The sequence below is a fragment of the Alosa sapidissima genome, chromosome 18 (genome assembly GCF_018492685.1).
Source record: "Alosa sapidissima isolate fAloSap1 chromosome 18, fAloSap1.pri, whole genome shotgun sequence".
In the NCBI taxonomy this organism is placed as follows: Eukaryota; Metazoa; Chordata; class Actinopteri; order Clupeiformes; family Clupeidae; genus Alosa; species Alosa sapidissima.
In genome coordinates this window covers 17194235-17215114 of record NC_055974.1, presented here as the reverse complement: position 1 = coordinate 17215114, position 20880 = coordinate 17194235, and the positions used below count along the sequence as shown (strand labels likewise).

The 20880-nt window shown below is 41.1% G+C and overlaps 1 protein-coding gene across 1 annotated transcript in view; it reads right to left on the bottom strand.

Annotated features, from left to right (window-relative positions):
- LOC121690226 (basement membrane-specific heparan sulfate proteoglycan core protein-like) overlaps positions 1 to 5657 on the bottom strand; it is a 33736-nt gene extending 28079 nt beyond the window's left edge. The window contains exons 1-2 of the mRNA XM_042070658.1: positions 5619 to 5657; positions 324 to 359 (exon numbers count right to left, since the gene is read on the bottom strand). Coding sequence (XP_041926592.1) covers positions 324 to 359; positions 5619 to 5652 — 70 coding nt within the window. The 5' untranslated portion in view covers positions 5653 to 5657. The remainder of the gene's footprint in view (positions 1 to 323; positions 360 to 5618) is intronic.
- Positions 5658 to 20880: the final 15223 nt, after the last annotated feature.

Here is a 20880-nt window from a genome sequence, read left to right as displayed (position 1 = left end):
GAACAAAGTTTAGATGATCAGTACATTTAATTGCACACAACCAAGCACACAAAGGTCTTCTCATTGATTTATTTATACATAATAATTATAATAAGATTTTAATGTGTGTAATGAGTGGTTTCAGTTCATTTAGATTTGCTTCATGCCCTAATGGTTAACTGTTTAGTGCCTAACACAAGTGACGGTGGACATTGTATGCACTTAGAGGAAAGTGAGATTCTGCACACAGTGTCCACACCCATTACATTCATATCAGTGAGACAGCACCAACAATATATTGGTAGGGTGTCAGGCAAGTGTGATGTATCAAACAGCAGAAATACCTTCTGTGGATCCGATGCTGATTTCTGCACTCATGACTGATTTCAAGAGGGGAAGAGTGAGAGAAAAGCAGTAGAATTTTAGAGAACTCTTTAGGAAACCTTGCAGAGGAAATTCAGAAAAAATCACATATAATGTGCACCTGTATTTTCAAACTCCCTATGTCACACACACACATGCGTGAAAACACACTCACGCATGCACGCACGGACGCATGCACGCACGGACGCATGCACACACACGCACGCACACACACACACACACACACACACACACACAGCTGTGCACTAGTCAACATCTACAGGTGTGCTATAGTGTCAATCATCCCATACTGCATCACGCAATGGAACTGCACTTACACACTTACTGCACTCTGGAGAGCAGGAAGGCCTTCTACTGTTTCATCAAAACTACAAAGAGAATCATCAGTTCACTGCTCCCATCTCTGGAGGAGATCCACAGAAGCCGCTGCAGCAGCAAAGCCATGAACATTTGCATAGACCTGACCTACCCTAAACACTGCTTCCTAACTCTTCTGCACTCTGGCAAGAACTATGGAGCTCTTTATGCTCACATCAGCAGGCTGAATATCCCCAAACCTCCCACCCCTGCCTTACCCTTAAAATGAACTCACCCTCTCAGCTAACTTCATATACATCATTTAATTCACTGTGTGCTGTTTGTGTTTCACTAATTCACGGATTGGGATAAATGCAGAGACCAAATTTCCCTCACGGGATCAAAAGAGTATATATATACATATATATATATATATATATATATATATATATATATATATATATATATATATATATATATTAGAGTATGGCCTCCTGACACCATCAATTCTCAGTGGTTCATGTAACTTAACTAAGTTTAATTGTAAATCAAAGATGTCAACCCGTTAATACACATGATAATTCAACATGGGTTCTCAAAATTGTCATGCATCCACTTTCCCAGCATCTATGACTATCCAATTTTGGTCGACATGTCAAATCAAACTAGGATATTAATCGGTGTCAAGCTGGTGGGGGTTGCGTTTTTCTTTTCCCTTTCTTTTCATAGCCTATATGGTGTAAATCAATCTACACAAGTAAAAGTACATTTACATGACTGAAATTCTACTCAATAACAATAAGTAAAAGTACTATTTTCAAACAAACCCTACTCAGAGTAGGCTACTAGACTAGACGTTTGATGATGTCAAAGCACATCACATATGAAGCTTAGTGCATGAGATGTAATTGCTTAGATTCCAGTTAAATCTTCCAGTTTCATTGGGTGGTAGATTTCAATCATTTGCTGGTAGATGAACCAACAAGCTGAGGCCAGCACAGGAGTTTGTGTCCTCAATAAATTAACATGTTGCTTGTTCACTCGAGGTTGTTTCTTAATAGGAGATTTATAAAGGTACTTTAATACAGTAACTACACATGTACTTCATTATTCATCAGTTTGTGAGTGAGTGAGTAGCCTAGATTGTGAACACAATAACATTAGGTCTTAAAAATGCTTGATAGCCTTACTTCAGGCAGAGAAAATGTCCAAAGTCCTTTTAGGCAAGTCCCTCCACTCAGCGGCCATATGGCAACGCTTTTTGGGCACTCATCGGGCATCCATCTCGGCAGAAATGCGCGTGCGCAAGGCTTCACGACACCAATCTACTGCAATCTTGCTCCAGCGGCGAGATCACAACACATGATTGGCACAATGTCTTCACAACACACCACATTATTGGCTCGATGTATTCACAAGACAGCACATGATTGGCTCAATGTATTCACATGTCAACGTTTTGCCGCGGAAGGGGTGTGATATGCGTAGATAACTGCCATATTGGCATTACAAACTAAGCCCATGCATTTCTATGGAGGATTTTTTATTTGCCTAGTGTCTCTGGTATCTTATTTCACAAATTGTTTCAGTAATTTAGACTACATACTTGGAAAAGGCAGTTAGATAGTGTTGGATATTAATATTCTGTTTATCAACTAGTAGTTCTAGCCAATTATGCAGGGGAGATACCGATTCATAACATCTGACTAAATTCATCTTATAAGGGGTCTGGGGAACACTGTTTGGACTTTCTAAGCCTATGGAGTTTTTAATAATATTCAAACAAAGGTTAATCGGAATGATAAATACCGTTATTAACCGGTTATCTAAAATTGAAAATGACGTTTTCACTCCGGAACAAGTGAAATTGGTTTTGCTCCCATTTTCAGTTACGTCCTTCCAAAAACTGTGTTCGTTTCCGGTTTAATTTTCATTCTTTGAACCGTTTCTAATTCCTGTTAAAGATATTTGGCCTTTTAATTGTAGTGGGGGTTGAAGTAAAAACCTTCCAAAGAATTAAATAATTGAATTAGATACCCATACCCAGTACTTAGTTACTGTCCACCAGTGTGTGTGTTTGCATGTTTATTAGTGAGGTGGTAGATTAATAATTATATTCTTGTTATGTACATTTTAAATTGTTGTATTATAATAAATCCAAAAATAATGGTTTGACTAAGAAGGTACTTACTTGACTGAGTCTTTATTGAATCAGATGGAAATGTTTTGACAGTCACAGTCATGGTTATCATTGCAACAATCCTGCATTAGAATCTTGTTTCAATTCAGATAACCTAAATCTACTGATGGCTTATATTGTATGACTATATTTGTCCATATTCCCTCAAAACTCACTAGAAGACATCATTTGAGGGTGTTTAAAAAAAATGGACCATAACCATATATGACCATACCCCCAAATCATCAGAATCTTGTTTTAATCCAGATAACCTAAATCTATTGATGGCTTATCTTATAAATGTGTCCATATTCCCTCAAAACTAACTAGAAGAAATCATTTGAGGGGTCATTTTTGTAAAAAAAATTATCTGGGGGAACATACCTCCAAACCCCCCTAAAATTGCTTTTTGACACTCTATAATTTAAGTACAGACTACACAGACTGTATAGTGATTACACAGAGAAAGAAATTCACATATTAAGACCCACATCATCCAAAACGCCAGCTACATCTCTGATTTGCCTCCCACCTTGTGTAATGTAGTGTAGAGAACAAAACATATTCAATTAAATCCGTAGAATTTTAAGTTTTGAATAATGTCCATGGCCCCCCTCCTGGAACCTCATGCCACCCCTTCGCCACCCCAGGAAAAAATCTCTAGATCCGCCCCTGCTAACACTATCACTTTGAACAAAGAGGGCACAGCGATCATTTCACACCACACCTCTTTTGTGGCTTGCAGGCTACAGTCACATGAGCCCACGGCTGTGTCTCAGGTCTTTCATTGTTGTACCACTCCTGCCATTTTGACTCAAAGCTTCCAGACTCAGACTTCCCACTACAAGTTTGCTGTAAACCATGGCAATGTTGGTCAGAATACAGTGCTGACTGATGCTATTAGTCTCCATAAAAATATTGGATAAATCATGCTAGTGACATATAGTCAGTTAGTTTAAATATCCAACTTGATTGCATGTCTGCATCCTGACTCCGTCAAACCACATTCAATACCAATTTGTCTACCGATGCAACAGATCAACAGAGGATGTCATCTCCACAGCGCTCCACCTGGAACTCACCCACCTGGACAGTCCCAATACATATGTTAGACTGCTGTTCATTGACTCCAGTTTAGCATTCAACACTGTGATCCTCTCCAAGATGATCTCCAAGCTCTGGCAACTCACTCAGCAACTGGTTATGGACTATTATGGATTTCCTTACTAACAGACTGCCGCAGGGCTGTGTTTTGACTTGCACAGTTTTAAAAATGAACGTTAAGGGTTGTGTATGCCCATAGCCAGCCACTCTGAAACAGTCAAAGGCTATTCAGAACTATTCAGAAAGTCGAGACAGGACCTATCGTCAAAATGTCAGTGTCCACCACTCTAGTTCATCCAAAACAAATCAGAAAAGGGACTCAAAGTGCTAAATACCGGAATTATCCTTTAACCAACATGGACATGTGAGGATGCTTGTGCCCAACACTAAACTCGCACATGAGCTGTCATCTACCAATCAGCATGTAAAAACTGGTGCCGGAAGTGGCAACCATGTAACGCCATATTTTCTAAAATGTCAGCGGGCAAATGCCATACTAATTGGCTGAAGCTAACCCTCCAAATCCTGACGCCCTGGTCTACACAGATGTTTTCTGTATGTGACAAAAAATGTTTTAGCTTAGAATCTGCGTAATATCGCTTAGAATACCTTTAAACATATTGCCATTGTGGAATATATATTGAGACATCATGCACATTCAAACCACATTCAGTTCTTCAAACTATATTTTAGAGAAGTATAAGTTTAAGTTAATAGGTGCCTGAAAAAAGGGGAACATTTCACCATGAGAACACTGTGCAAATGTAATGACATCACCAGTGTGCATTACATTCACATCACACAGTTGGATCTCCAGTCCATCATTATGCAGTAATGCACATAATAGCAAGTCTGCATCACTAACATGAACAAAGATACAATGAAACCATGCTAAAACTGTAAGCTAAAACTGCCCTTTCTAGCAAAGACAAGATCTCACTGAAGAATGTTTAAAACAGGATGTGGTGGACACTGTGGATGTTCCGTGTGTAACTGCCTTCTCGGCTTCAGATCTAAAGATATGTGACAATTTACTCACAATTCAGGATTTTAAGTTAACAATGTAATTTTCTCACCCCTTTGAACATATGTGTGCAGCGTGCTAATCATAAACATATTTAATATTTAGCAACAACAGTCCTTGCTTGCACGATTGTGCATGTTTGGATTCAATGTGCGTGCTGAGGAGGTGTGTGTCCATTGAGACAGAGAGACAAGCAAGGAGGGGCTGTAAGGACGAGTTACAGTGTTTAAGTGTTCATCAAACCAAGCTATTCAGTTGTTCAGTTCATCCTGACTGGTTTTGAACTAAACACAGACCAACACAGATGCAGCAACATGGCTGGTGTGCATGTGACATAATTCAAGACTGCCATATAACTTTGATCTATGCCATCTTAGCTGCAACTTCCCAATTCCCAAGTACAATATGTTACAATTCTAATGACAAGCAAACTGTAGGGACATATGATGCAGACTCACACATGAGTATTTCAGTTAGTGAGAGATTCAATTAATGGCATCTACAGTACACAGGTCATCTCAACAGTGCATTTTACAATTCGTCATTATCAGAACAAAGCGCTCAAACAAAAACATACAATATATTGACATACACAAACACTGTATGTGTACATATACACATACAGTAAACTTGAAATAAAGTTATGCTTACAGAGCAGCAGAACAAGTTTCCTTGGCGGTCCCATGTTGTCCTCTCTATGTGTCTAAACTATTTCCTGTTTCTGAAATGTTGTCTCTTTATCTAACAGAAGTGTGATTGCACTGTTGCACCATTAATAGAGGTTTTGTGCAAAAAATGTTCTCTCTTGAGCTCTTGCTATAAAGTAACGCATATACTGTACGTAGAGAATTTGATGTCTCTATACCAGTGTTTCCCAAACTTTTTTTCTGGGGACCCACTTTTTAAAAATGATAGACCATCGCGACCCATTTCACTTCAGATCTAACTTTCAACATGCATGCAATCATATTGTTTTAGGCCACAGGTTCTCAAACTTTTCTTGGGGGTATTCTTGCATGCTACGCAGTCGTCACTCTTCAGCATAGTAAGCTGTTCCTATATTTCTAAAGAGAGATGTTGTAGGCTACGTTGCGTTGCAGACAAATGGATCCATAACACACCGTCAATTCCTATGTAAAAATAGCAAGTAACTCAAGTCGTTATATTGTATGTAGCCTATTTGTGGAGGTTTCTTTATTTGGAAAGTTGAATCCGCATTTTCCTCTGGAGTTAAACGTTTGTTTGTAGGCCGTATACCAAGGCTGTGTATTGATGTTGTGGGAAGCTATGTTGTAAGAATGTGAAATGAATAAATATCAGAACAAGAGGCTTTTGCGCAATAGTCAAAAGATAAGGGTAAGGCTATTTGCACCCCTGGTACAATTAGCAGTGTATGCTATTCGTACCCCGGTGCAGACAGCAATGTGTTCTATTAGTACCTCGTCTGGTACAAATATCAGTGTATGCTATTTGCACCCCTGTGCATTTAATCTGGCATATTGATCACACAATGTAATATTATATATATATTTTTAAAAACAAGCAACATGTTTTTTTGTTGTTACATAACAGAGTGTGAATAGCTCAGCTGTGTAATAGATACTCTGTCAGACACCAAACAGGACGAGGACCACAAAAGCGTCACGTTCAAAAGTTTATTTAAGGGTTGGGGGTTTCAGGGGTTCCGGGGGGGGTACAGGAGTTCCAAGAGTCTGCGTGTGTGTGTTCCCCCAGTAGCCGAACAGCGATGGCAGGAGCTGGATGATCCGGGAAGTCCTGGGGGAAACACACACACAACAGCAATTGAAACGAAGCAGCAGTACAGTCAAGGACTAGGCGGTATTCGTAGAAGAGGGACGGAAGGCAGGTCAAGATTACCGGGGCTGGAGAACACAGAAGTAGTCGAGCGGGTCCGGGATCACAGGCAAAGAGTCAGAGGCGTTTTCAATAAACAGGCAGGTAACTGGTGCTGGTTGCAGACGATCTGACAAGTGTGGACTGAAAAGCAAGGCTTTATATAGAGGGCATGATGAGTGGTGAATGCAGTGCAGCTGGTAGGTAACGAGGGTGAGGCAGAGCAGAGCAGGAACAGGTGGAGGTCATCAGACTTCAATCAGCACGTGTTACCAGGCAGAGAGAGAGCTCATGACAGAACCCCCCCCCTAAGGGACGGCCCCAGAAGTCCCCAAGAGTGACACCACGTCGGGAGGGCGGAGGGGAGCCGGTGGAGGGCTAGAATTCCTCCGAGCGGTCCGAGTGAACATCCTCATCCTCGGAGGGAGCTGGAGGGTCGTGGACAGAAGACGGGACAGGTACCGAGACAGGGTCAGGGTCAGGCACATGACAGGAAGCCGGGCGGGCAGGACGGTTAGGGACCCCTCTGGGGCGGCCCCTACGGATTGCAGGTTGATCAGGATGCAGACGGTGGAAGTCGGCGATGAGTGTCCGGTCCACAATCCGACTGGCTGGCACCCAGGTTCTCTCCTCAGGTCCATAGCCCTCCCAGTCGACGAGATACTGGAGGCCCCTACCTCGCCGTCTGGACCGAAGCAGGCGTCGAACGGTGTACACCAGCCCACCGTCAACGAGGCGAGGAGGAGGAGGAGGAAGCGGCACGGGGACCAGCGGGCTTTCATGCGTCGGCTTGACTTTCGAAACATGGAAAGTAGGGTGCACCCTCATGGAGGTTGGCAACTGGAGCCGGACTGCGGTTGGGCTGATGACCCTCTGGATAGGGAATGGGCCGAGGAATCGAGGTGCCAGTTTACGCGATTCCACCCGCAGTGGGAGATCCTTGGCTGACAGCCACACCTTCTGGCCAACACGGTAGGCGGGTGCCGGCGATCTTCGGCGGTTAGCCCCAGTGGCATAGCTGACAGCTGACTTGAGTAGCGTGGCACGAGCTTGTGACCAGGTACGACGGCAACGGCGGGCATAGGCGAGGGCAGACGGGCAGGACACATCTCCTTCCTGGCTGGGGAACAGGGGGGGCTGGTAGCCATACACACACTGGAAAGGTGACATACCAGTGGCAGAGCAGGTGAGGGAGTTGTGAGCATACTCTATCCACATCAGTTGTTGTGCCCAAGCCTGGGGTTTGCGAGAAACCATGCACCGCAGCGCCTTCTCCAGCTCCTGGTTTGCCCGCTCGGATTGACCATTGGACTGGGGGTGGAACCCAGAGGTGAGACTCACTGTGGCCCCTAGAAGACGGCAGAACTCCTTCCAGAATGTAGAGGTGAATTGCGGGCCTCGGTCAGAGACAACATCCTTGGGCAGCCCGTGTAGACGGAAGACATGATCAAGAACAGCCTGGGCAGTCTCTCTGGCAGATGGCAGTTTAGGGAGGGGAATGAAGTGTGCCATCTTGCTGAACCGGTCAACCACAGTGAGAATGACCGTCATCCCACCTGATGGTGGGAGGCCAGTTACAAAGTCCAAGGAGACGTGGGACCAGGGTCGTGTGGGCACAGGCAAGGGCTGGAGTAAACCAGCGGGGGGCCGAGTGGAGGACTTGTTCTGATTGCAGGTGGGGCAGGCACGGACGAATTCTCGGACATCCCTTCTCAAAGACGACCACCAAAAGCGCTGGGCAAGGAGATGGCAGGTGCGGGCGGAGCCCGGGTGGCAGGCAAGGCGGGAGTTGTGTCCCCACTGTATGACCCGGGACCTCAAATTATCTGGGACGAAGAGACGACCGTCTGGGCATGCACTGGGACTGGGATGGTCACACTGTCAGACACCAAACAGGACGAGGACCACAAAAGCGTCACGTTCAAAAGTTTATTTAAGGGTTGGGGGTTTCAGGGGTTCCGGGGGGGGTACAGGAGTTCCAAGAGTCTGCGTGTGTGTGTTCCCCCAGTAGCCGAACAGCGATGGCAGGAGCTGGATGATCCGGGAAGTCCTGGGGGAAACACACACACAACAGCAATTGAAACGAAGCAGCAGTACAGTCAAGGACTAGGCGGTATTCGTAGAAGAGGGACGGAAGGCAGGTCAAGATTACCGGGGCTGGAGAACACAGAAGTAGTCGAGCGGGTCCGGGATCACAGGCAAAGAGTCAGAGGCGTTTTCAATAAACAGGCAGGTAACTGGTGCTGGTTGCAGACGATCTGACAAGTGTGGACTGAAAAGCAAGGCTTTATATAGAGGGCATGATGAGTGGTGAATGCAGTGCAGCTGGTAGGTAACGAGGGTGAGGCAGAGCAGAGCAGGAACAGGTGGAGGTCATCAGACTTCAATCAGCACGTGTTACCAGGCAGAGAGAGAGCTCATGACATACTCTGAATAAGGTATGCTGTTTGCATCAATGTACAGTTAGAAGTGGATGCTATTTGTACCCTGGTGTTTATAGTACTGCATGCTATTTACACCCTGGTGCATAAATTAGCTAATTGTTGCAATAAAAACTTCCGTTTGAGAACCGATTTATTGTTCAAATTACGCACCTTCTCTCCAGAGACATTGGTACACATGCACACTCACTCTGCCAAAACACATCACACGGGAATCAAACCCCAGTCTCCCACGTGCCAGCCCTTGCCTGTGACCACTGCACTATCGCCTTCCACAAGGAGTAGAGGTTTGCAGGTAAACTTATAGTTTATAGGCCTGAACGTCATATTCACGAAATTTCTGTTAGCTAACAAACTGACGGTTGTATGTCTTCACTGAAAAAGATTTTGAAAATAATAACAACTTTTCCATCTCAAATTTAATTTGAACAGATATTAGTGCTGAAACCGTTCAGAAATCTTCACTTTCTGCTGACGAAAAAACGAATGTCGGCCATGTTTTTTTGGCACGCGAGCAACATGTTTTTGTTGTTATGTAACAGGGTGTGAATAGCCCAGTTATGTGGCCAAGGCTATTCGTACCAGGGGTACGAATAGACACTCCGAAAAAATGGCCTAGGCCTTTATTGTAGCCTAGTAGAGTTTGCGAGGTGAAAAAAGAGGGAAATGTTTAAAATTTCCATTTAAATAGTAGGCTAATATAATGCACTGTTGAGCGTTTTAAATCCGAAATAATAAGGAATGTGAGGAGGTTTCTAACTTTAAAGAGTGCGTCTACAATTGAAACTATCTACAGCCTATGACGCAAATTGAATAGCCATGTCTGGTATACGGATGTCTGCTTTAGTTGACTAGATTTTAATCGGTCAAGTTGAAGAGCTGGTGTCCGTTAATTATTGTGCAAATAGGCTCATTCATGTCCCTTGCATTTTGCAACTGCGAGGTCCATGGCACCCCACAGAAATGTTTCATTTTGCATGTGAGATGTCCACGCTGTCCCTTCTGCGACGCATTCGCCCCCCAGTTTCAGAGCTATTCTAAATACAAAATTCCACAGAAGAATATGACTGTGGTAAACAAACAATATCCTAATAGAAAACTGATAGCTTTCCTGGCTAAGTTAGGCCTAATAGACAACATAAATTGTGCTGACGACCCGAATAAAATCTCCTGCGACCCACCCGTGGGTCGCGACACAGTCTTTTGGAAACACTGCTCTATACTGTCACATGACGTTAAAAAAGTGTATAGGATTGTTATGTGTATCTGGCACTATAGTCTGCTGCATTTTTAAAAACAGCACTAACACTTCTACCTTCAATAAAGAGGGCACAGTGTTCATTTTACACCACCTCTCTTACAGTATGTGGATAGCAGGCTACAGTCACATGAGCCCCCAACTGTGTCTCAGGTCATTCATTGTCAAACTGCCACTACTGTCATTTTGAATCAAAGCATCCACTGTCAAACTTCACACAACGCTGGAAGGTCCCCCAAGAACTTAAAAAACTTTGAAAGTGATTACTTCAGTGTTCATGCCATTCATTTGTCTTTCACTTTTGCAGTTATGGTACACTGTGTCCTGTGTGGTACTGTGTGTTAGAAATCAAACAAAACATGGCGTAGATTTATTATTATAGACAGGACCTATCGTAAAATTTCGGTGTCCACCATTCTAGTTCATCCAAAACAAATCAGAAAAGGGACACAAAGTGTTAAATACCGGAATTATCCTTTAACCAACATGGACTTGTGAGGATGCTTGTGCCCAACACTAAACTCGTACATGAGCTGTCATCTACCAATCAGCATGTAAAAACTGGTGCCGGAAGTGGCAACCATGTAACGCCATATTTTCTAAAATGTCAGCGGCCAAATGCCATGCTAACTGGCTGAAGCTAACCCTCCAAATCCTGACCCTCTGGTCTACACAGATGTTTTCTGTATGTGACAAAAAATGTTTTAGCTTAGAATCTGCCTAATATCGCTTAGAATACCTTTAAACATATTGCAATTGTGTAATATATATATTGAGACATCATGCATATGTTTATGGTTATGGGATTTGGCAGATGGTTTTGTCCAAAGTGACATACGTCAAATAAGTCAAGTCAAGTCAGTTTTATTTTTATAGCGCATTTAACATGCACAGAGTGCAACATAAAGTGCTCCACATCAGGCACGGCGCCAGGATTCCAGCTTTGGATGGGCCAGACCAATTGTGGGTGGGCCTTAAAAAAAAAACTTTATCAAATCACTGTTTAACCTAATAAAAATGACTGACTAATATACTGTTATATTATTATGATTTTTTTTTTTCTTTTTCTTTTTTTTTCTTTTTCTTTTTCGCATGCCCAAATTTCCGTCAATGATTCCCGGGACACTGAAAGACCGGGGTACACGAAACTTGGTGGGCATGTAACCCCACATGGATAGCATGGAACCATTGTTTTTCGTTTTGATCTGTAGCCCCCCCCCCACCCCCCCGCTGGACTGGACCCCCGAAAGGAGGGTAGGGCAGACACAGTTTTCTGTGAATATCTCGAAAACCGTAGGGTTTAGGAGGACCATTTTTTTTGTATGTTGATCTCAAGGGGCCATGTCAACCCATTCCATAACCACTCATTTCATGTATAGCGCCACCTAGTTAAACACAAAAAAGTACAAATGAGATGTTGTAATTGAAGGTATCTGTGACCTAACATAGTCAAAACTGCACGAAATTGGAAGTGTAGGATCATTATGACACCCTCTGTATGCACGCCAAGTTTTGTGGAATTCCGTTCATGGGGGGCCACACAATAAATTAATTTATGTTACTATACACCAACTGGCCTGTAGGTGGCCGGAGACAGTTTTCTGTGAATATCTCGAGAACCTTAGGGCCTAGGAGGTCCACCTTTTTTATGTATGTTGGTCTTAAGGGGGCATGTCAACCCATCCCATTACCACTTATTTCATGTATAGTGCCACCTAGTTAAAAATTAAAAAGCAAAAAATTAGGTGTTTTCATCACAATATCTCTGGCTGACAAGGTCAAAACTGCACGAAATTAAAAAAGTAGGATCATTATGACACCCTCCGAATGCATGCCAAGTTTTGTGTACTTTCGTTCATGGGGGGCCTTACAATAAAATCATTTATGTGTACATTCAGTGACGTACACCAACAAGGATTCCCGGGACACTGAAAGACCGGGGTACACAAAACTTGGTGGGCATGTACCCCCACATGGATAGCAGGGAACCGTCATTTTTTGTTTTGATCTGTAGCCCCCCCGCGTGACTGGACATCCCGAAAGGAGGGTAGGGCAGACACAGTTCTCTGTGAATATCTTGAGAACTGTAGGGCCTAGGATGACCATTTTTTTCCGTATGTTTGCCTCCAGGGGTCATGTTAACCCATTTCATGTGCACACATGTGCACAAACAGATACACACACACACACACATACATTCACAGTAATCATACGTATGACACATACTCACACAGTAGACATATGTACGCTTGCATGCACAGGCACATACGCAGGCACTCACACAAGCACGTACGCACACACACACACACACACACACACACACACACACACACACACACACACACACACATAACATAACACAAACAATCAAGAATTTCTCAGAATTATGAACAGGCAAGATGGAGGTGGGGTTGTATAAAATTAATTTTACATGTGAAATCTATGAACTAATCATGTTTTGGTACTTGTTGTCTAGCAGATACCAGTGAGAATTGAGTGTGGATAATGCAATTTAGTGAGACAGTTAGAATCATATAGGCCTTTCAGCGTGATTTCTTTTTGTGGAAAAAATGTGCTGGACTGGGCGGCGGTCATATTTTGTACCGCTCTGCGGTACATCTAGTTATTATTATATGCAATGGAAGTCAATGGCAGCCCATAGAACCGTCTGGTAAAAAGTTGGGAAATTTGGCACACTAATTGGGGACGGTCCCATGATTCATGTCACCAAGTTTCATGTCGGCAACTCGAACCCTCTAGCGCCACCAACAGGCCAAAGTTGGAAGTGTGTTCACTCACGTAACTTTTGACCCGTAGGTCCGATTTTCAAAAGTCAGGTATCGTTGGAATCCTTGGACCAAGTCGAGTTCAACGTTCACCCTATGACGTCATTTTCCGCCATGATGGATTTTCCGCAATTTTGGATTTTATCAAAAACACTTAAAATGTATCAGGGGTCACATACTTTCTCTGATTGCCACCAAATTTTACACAGAACATCTTCAGACCAAGCCTCACAAAAGTTATCACTTTTCGTCTTCGGAAGTATTACCGGTCGCCCGTAACAGCCAATCAAAATTTGCGGCAAAGCCGCCAAACAGGAAGTGAGCTCATATCTCAGCAACCCTTGCAATCATCAAATCCAAACTTGGTATATGTACCCATGACCCCATCAGGAGGACGCTCCAGAAATGTGGTGACCTTTGACCTCTAGGGGGCGCTGTAAATCAGTAACATGCCTTTTGGACTGTAGCTGCTGTTGTTCCTAGAATTACAATGTACTAGTGGTGTCTGGTAATACTGTGGAAGATCCTTATGTCGACAGATGGCAATTCATGACATCAACATAATTGATTTGGCCGCCATATTGGATTTAATCAAAACCACTATCAAATTTCCCTAGGTCACAAATTTCATCGGATCCTCACCAAAATTGGCACAGACCATCTTCAGACCATGCCTTATAAGTGCTGTGATTTCCATTACAATTTACGGTAGCATTTGCCCGTAGCAGCCAATCGAAATTGGTGGCGAAGCCGCCAAATAGGAAGTGAGCTCATATCTCAGCATCCGTAGCATCTATCAAAACCAATTGGTGAGCAAACTAAGTACATTGACTCCTGACCTAATTGGGAGAACACACAACCAATCTGGTAACCTTTGACCGCTAGGGGGCGCTGTAATTAGCAAAACCTTTTTTTGCCCGTAGCTGCTGAAGTCTATTATTCTGCCATGGAAGTCTATGGCAGCCCATAGAACCGTCTGGTAAAAAATTGTGAAGTTTGGCACACTGATTAGAGACAGTCCTGTGATAAATTTCATCAAGTTTTAAGTCGGCACCTCATACACTCTAGCACCACCAACATGTCAAAGTTGGATGTGCGTTCACGCACCTAACCTTTGACCTGTCGCTCTGAGTTTTCAAAAACCAGGTGTTGTTGGTGTCCTTGGACTAAGCTGAGTTCAATGCACCCTATGATGTCAATTTCCGCCATGATGGATTTTCCGCTATATTGAATTTTATCAAAAACACTTAAAAGTTTTCATAGGTCACAAATTTTGTCCGATTGACTCCAAACTTGATGCACATCATCTTCAGAGCATGTCTCACAAATGCATTGCTTTTTGTCTTTCGAACTAAAACCATTTGGCCATAATAGCCAATTGAAATGGGTGGCGAAGCCGCCAAACAGGAAATTACCTTGTAACTCAGCCAATCTTGGGTTGTTTGGCATGGAACTTGCTGTGACTGCTTAATGCTATATACCTGATGCAACCGCATTGAGTTACATGACAAATTTGGACTGCTGAACTGACTGCTTGGCCCCCTCATTGCTGCTTGCAGCTATATTATTTCATTGTGTTCACAAGAACACTGAGATAATCAAGCAGCTAACAGTATTGCCAAAAGTTAGACAGAGACAGACAGAGTGGTGGTGTGATGTACTGGCTCTTTATTTTTCCTTGAAATTGCATTTTAAAGTGTGACTAATCCACATTTATTTATTGTGATTAAGGGGGTAATTAACTCTCCTGTTGTGTTTGTTTCATGTTTACTAGTTTGTGTTCCAGGTCAAAATGTACATAGTAACACATATATTATCGTCTATTATTACACGGCTATTCATAATGCTGCAGAATGCTCCATTTATTTGAATGGGCCATCATTCGGTGGTCTGATATTTCTCAATAACAGACCGTTGCTAAGTATAACAGACCGCTGTCAAGGAAAATGAGTTTTGTGCTTCTTATTCACATCTTTCATATCACTCTTCGAATACTGGAACTTCATTCAAAAGTGAAAGCAGACGGTTGATCAGCTGTGTTCTAAAGAATGTTTGATTCAAGTTCAGCGTGTGTTGTGAACTTATCAGCATGTGTTGTGTGTTTATCAGCAAAAGCCAAGATGAGATGGTAACAAATATATGTAGGCTAGGCTAAAGAGTCATACCATGGGGAGTTTATTTTTTCGTTTTAGCAAGTAGCTGTGTAATAAGCGGTATAATGCGCCGGTCATTATCGGGAAATATGTCCCGACAGGGTGAACCAGACCCCGACGCGCAGCGGAGCTGTAATGTATAGAGCCGGAGTTCTATACATTATCCCTTACATGTTGTGATAGACCTTTGTATCAATGTTAGTTCTATATAACCAGTTTTGAACGTCCATTTGCTATTTATGGCCTACTTCATAGGTGCCCAGTTATTCAAAATTAATAGCCACCCCATCCCAAGTTATCTTCCTTTAACATTGACATCTGAATGCCTACTCTTGTCACATGTATAACACAATCACATTGAAATTAAATGAATATTTCATGTAGGCCTAAGCCTAATCAATTTTATTGGAATTACTTGATCAAATTGAGTTAGCATTAATCAATTAATCATATTAATCATAGCATTAGTCAATTTTGTAATCCGGAAGAGAAATGCTGGACTAATTGTAGACATTTCATTCATGTGCAACTGATGTACAAAATCAGATACAAATCAAATAAATCCAGCAATTTTTTTCAAGTGTTACAGTGTTACAAGCAAGGAGGGGCTGTAAGGACGAGTTACAGTGTTTAAGTGTTCTTCAAACCAAGCTATTCAGTTGTTCAATTCATCCTGACTGGTTTTGCACTAACCACAGACCAACACAGATGCAGAAACATGCACTGTATTCCCCAACAGTTTTGTAAACTCAATAAAATTGCAGAGCTGTACTCAAAGCTGCCATATTGTTCAGGCACCACAAAAGTTTTAAGTTCACTCAACTAGCTTCCCAGTTATTGGATATTTTGACAAGATTAGCTCTTAGTATATGAGTAGAACTGACCCCCAAACTCATTTCTTTCAAGAGTGGATTGAAATTACGTCTGACGTAATAAAGACGTGCAACTTCATTGGTTAGGTTCACATCAACATGGCAAATAACCTAATAACCTACACAAACCAACATAAACCAATAAAAAAATCGGAAATCCCAACGAATGGTGAATTAACTAGTCTACGATCGATTGTGGCAGTTGTAAATTGATACACTTTGACATCGTAGGCCTAAGACTAATTGTTTGCAAGGACTGCTGCGCACCCGAATGTAGGCAGGCAAGCTGCAAGCAATCATGAGATGATCTATCAATCATCATCAGACTGCAAGCCTTATAGTCTCTACTACACAATGGTAAGAACGCGCCTTAATGAAGGTGTACTTTGTTTATTTATTTGTGTACCGTCTTCCAGCGGGCAGCTAAAGTGTAGGCTATGTAAGAGAGACCTTTTGCGGGCTAGCTGCATGTTTTAGCGAGTTAACTAAAGTTTGTTGTCTGAGCTGTCAGCCAGCCAGCCTGTTGTTGCAGCACTACTTTAGTGGAAACTGGACAGACAAACAGTATGGTTTAGCATTACCAAAGATCCTTTTATCAACCGTTTCTGAGAAGAGAGGAGGAAGGATATAGAGAAGAGAAATGTTTTTGCTGAGTGTAATTAGTTTGGTATATATAAAGTTGGCCTACTTTGGCCGCGCAGGTTAGACACCAAAGCGACGTTTCATAAGTTGGAAATCAAACACATGAACCGCACAAACAGGCAGTGCACTTTCAAACATTTTATTAGTAGCCTACCATAAGCTGCCATAAGCTATGGTTTGCATTAGCTGCTAGATGTAATGCAAAGTAACACTGCAGGGTAATTCTTCAACTATATGATACTTTTCTTGTCCTTGGAAGAAATAATAAAAAATATTTAGGCTACTTTTGTTTTTGGTGGTGGAAATGACATGGTGACGTTGTGGAAATGGCATTGCCCTAAAAACACAGTTTATTTGCTTCATAGTAGGCCTACTAAAGAATCTAGTAGAAAAAAACATCATAATTACATAACATTTGGCAGGGACGCATTTTTTTGTTTTAAATCTTAATGCTTTTACATCTTAAATTTGTCTATGTATGTCATGTCATCTCCACCACATTTTGTAATTTCCATCACAACACATATTTTAAGTTAAACATGTAAAAATAATACAACATACAACATTTCTGGAAAATTAATACATTGAATATTTTGGCTGATATGTGTAATATTTAATGCTAATTTAATAAATTAATATTTAATTAATTTGGAACAGTAGATGTTATTTTTGCATGAAAACACACATTTTGTTGGAAACGTGATTGGGCAGCCGTGGCCTACTGGTTAGGGCTTCGGACTTGTAACCGGAGGGTTGCTGGTTCGAACCTCGACCAGTAGGAACGGCTGAAGTGCCCTTGAGCAAGTACTGTTAATACTGTTCATAATATTTTTCCCCTCAGGACCAGCTGTGTGACATGTTTTCAGTTCTGTGCAAGGAACCACCATCACACCATGGTAAGTGATAACTTACTTGTCCTCCAATTACTAGTGTCACAATGTAGCCAACATGTAGTCTATATTATTATAAGTTATAGTGATATTTTGTAAGCATTTATTAACCAATGAGAATAGCCTAGTCTAATGTTATCTCTTTGCATCTCTCCACAGGGATACACAAAGGCTAGGGTTAAGTGATGCTTTTGTATCTAAGAAGGGATGACACCTTAGACATATTTTATGTGGCATTTTCAAAATGTGTTGGCTATGCAGGTCATGTGACGCCTCTTCCGAGACACAGGCTCAGTTACTTTGCAATTATTAGTTAAATCACAGTCAGTTTTCAAGGGTCATTACCATGCATACTGTACACCACTCATGCATTTGCTCATTCCAGTCTATTAATGCACTTAACATTCATCTCTCACGATTTCATAGAAAGACAGAGCAGGAGGTTGCATATCAGGAGTGTGAAGGAGTTAATGTATTTACATGTCACCTGTACTATAGTCTCATTTAATATATGCATAGGATTAATATTCTGCTGATTTGTATTCCCATTACCCCACAATCCCTCTGTCTTTCTAGGAAGATGTCAATGTCAACAGCAGAAGGAAAATTACTTTCTTTTTTTAAGACCTGGAATGTAAGTTTTTGATTAAATTGTGTGTCCTCTTTCACTCTTTCTTCTTTTTTTACTTTCTCTTCTCTATATATCTCTATTTCTATTCAGCCCTCTCTGATCCTACCTTGCAGCCAAAAGACAACAACCACAACCGTCTTCCTAGCCACCAGAATAGCAATTAAATCATACTACAGTAATTCACCAAGAATGTAATATTTGTGAATTTTACCTTACTTTTCATTCACTGCTATTTCATATTATATTAAATACACATAGTGTTTTTCATTGACTACTCTACTCATTAACTAATTACTGTCATGTTCTTCAGGCAGAAGAAATTGACCTGCCAGACTTCTCGGATGCAGCTGTAGCTATTCTTACTGTCTCGGGTGATACAGACTCCCTTTTGAAGTTTGGTCCTGCTATCCATTCTATAGTTCTTGACAGAGATATTGTTGTGTGTGATATAGCCGAGTTGACAGAGACATAATTTGGCTATTTGGCTTAATTTATGCACTTCATCTCGATTATCCAAAGCAATTGTCCTACACATTTAAAAAATTATAATGGGTTTGGAAGACCTGAAGCGGTTACCTCCTAGACTGCTGCTTAGCATTAAAAACAAGTTGCTGATGATGGATGAGTAAGCATTCTGTTTTCCAAATCTCAGTTGGTACTGCCAGCATGTTAATACTCAAGCAAGCAATGGAGCTTTTCACTTTTATTTATGTTGGCCTATTATTTTGTTATTTGAGTATTATTACCTTTGTTGAAATGGTAAAAGGTTGTTATTTCTTTGATGTTCTGTATTAACCGCATTGCTGGGGATGTTGTTCTGTTAGAATTCTAATGGAATTCTTAAATAAATGGAATCTGCATTGAAATTGTCTTTTGAGTAGTTTTCTATTTGAATCATACAAATAAAATATTTTTGATTTTGAGGTAAATAGTAAACCTAAACAGTCAAAAAATGTGTTTCAATACAGTGAAGTCAACTTAAAAATATAAGAGACTGAAGTGACTGTTTTGGTTTGAGAAACTGAATGAGTCATAGTAACATGAATATATTATTAGGAGTGATAACTTAAAAACATAAACTCCATTTCCAGTGTCAATTTTGTTATAACATTTTAACAATGGTTTCAAAATGATCAGGTTCATTGAACTTACAGTATCAACGATTTAAGTAGCGATTACTTAAAATGTTTGTTTGTCAAATTATTATGTTTCAGTTAATCAACTTCCAAAAAAATGAGTGTGAATAACTTCTAGTTTAGAGTAGTAATTACTTAAAATGTTTGTTTGTTGAAATTATTTGTTTTAATGTTGTTCATTTTTTCAAAGATTTGGAGTCTTAAGAGCTTGTCTGACTAATGTAACAATAACTTAAAACATCTATTTCTCACATTATTCTTTTTAATTTTATCCTTGTCCTTAAAGATTTTGAGCATTAAAAAAGTCTAATTTTAAGTAGAAATTACTTAAAATATTTTTTAACATGGCTAAATATTTTGAGGTAATCAGTTTCATCAAATATTTTGAGTTAATTGAACCTGTTGGGGTTTACAGCGTGGCTGGTGTGCATGTGACATAATTCAAGACTGCCTCTATAATATCTGTATTGCCTATTGCTGTTATTCAGTGCAAAGTTCATCACTGGAGTTTGAAGATGACCTTCTTCCACATTTTTCTTTCATATGACTTTCATCTATGCCATCTTAGCTGCAACCTCCCAATTCCCAAGAACAATATGTTACAATTCTAATGACAAGCAAACTATAGACATATGATGCAGACTCACACATGAGTATTTCAGTTAGTAAGAGATTCAATTGATGGCATCTACACCGGTCGTGAAGTCATGACGGTCATCTCAACAGTGGATTTTACAATTCGTCAGAACAACGCACTCAAACAAAAACATACAGTAGGCTATATTGACATACACAAACAATCTAAATGAACTAAATGTACATATACTGTACACATACTTGAAATAAAGTTATGCTTGTCAGACTTACAGAGCAGCAGAACAAGTTTACTTGGCGGTCCCATGTTGTCCTCTCTATGAGTCTAAACTATTTTCCTGTTTCTGAAATGTTGTCTCTTCATCTCACAGAAGTGTTGTTGCACTGTTGCACCATAATAGATGTTTTGTGCAAAACATTTTCTCTCTTGAGCTCTTGCTATAAATTAACGCATATACGTATATATAGAGGTTTTGATGTCTCTATTTTTTTATGACAACACTTCCACCTTCAATAAAGTGGGCAGTGTTATAACACCTCTCTTATGTTTTTAGCAGGCTACAGTCACATGAGCCCTCAACTGTGTCTCAGGTCTAACTACTGTACGCCACTGCTATTTTGAATCAAAGCTTACACTGTTAAACTTCACACAAGTT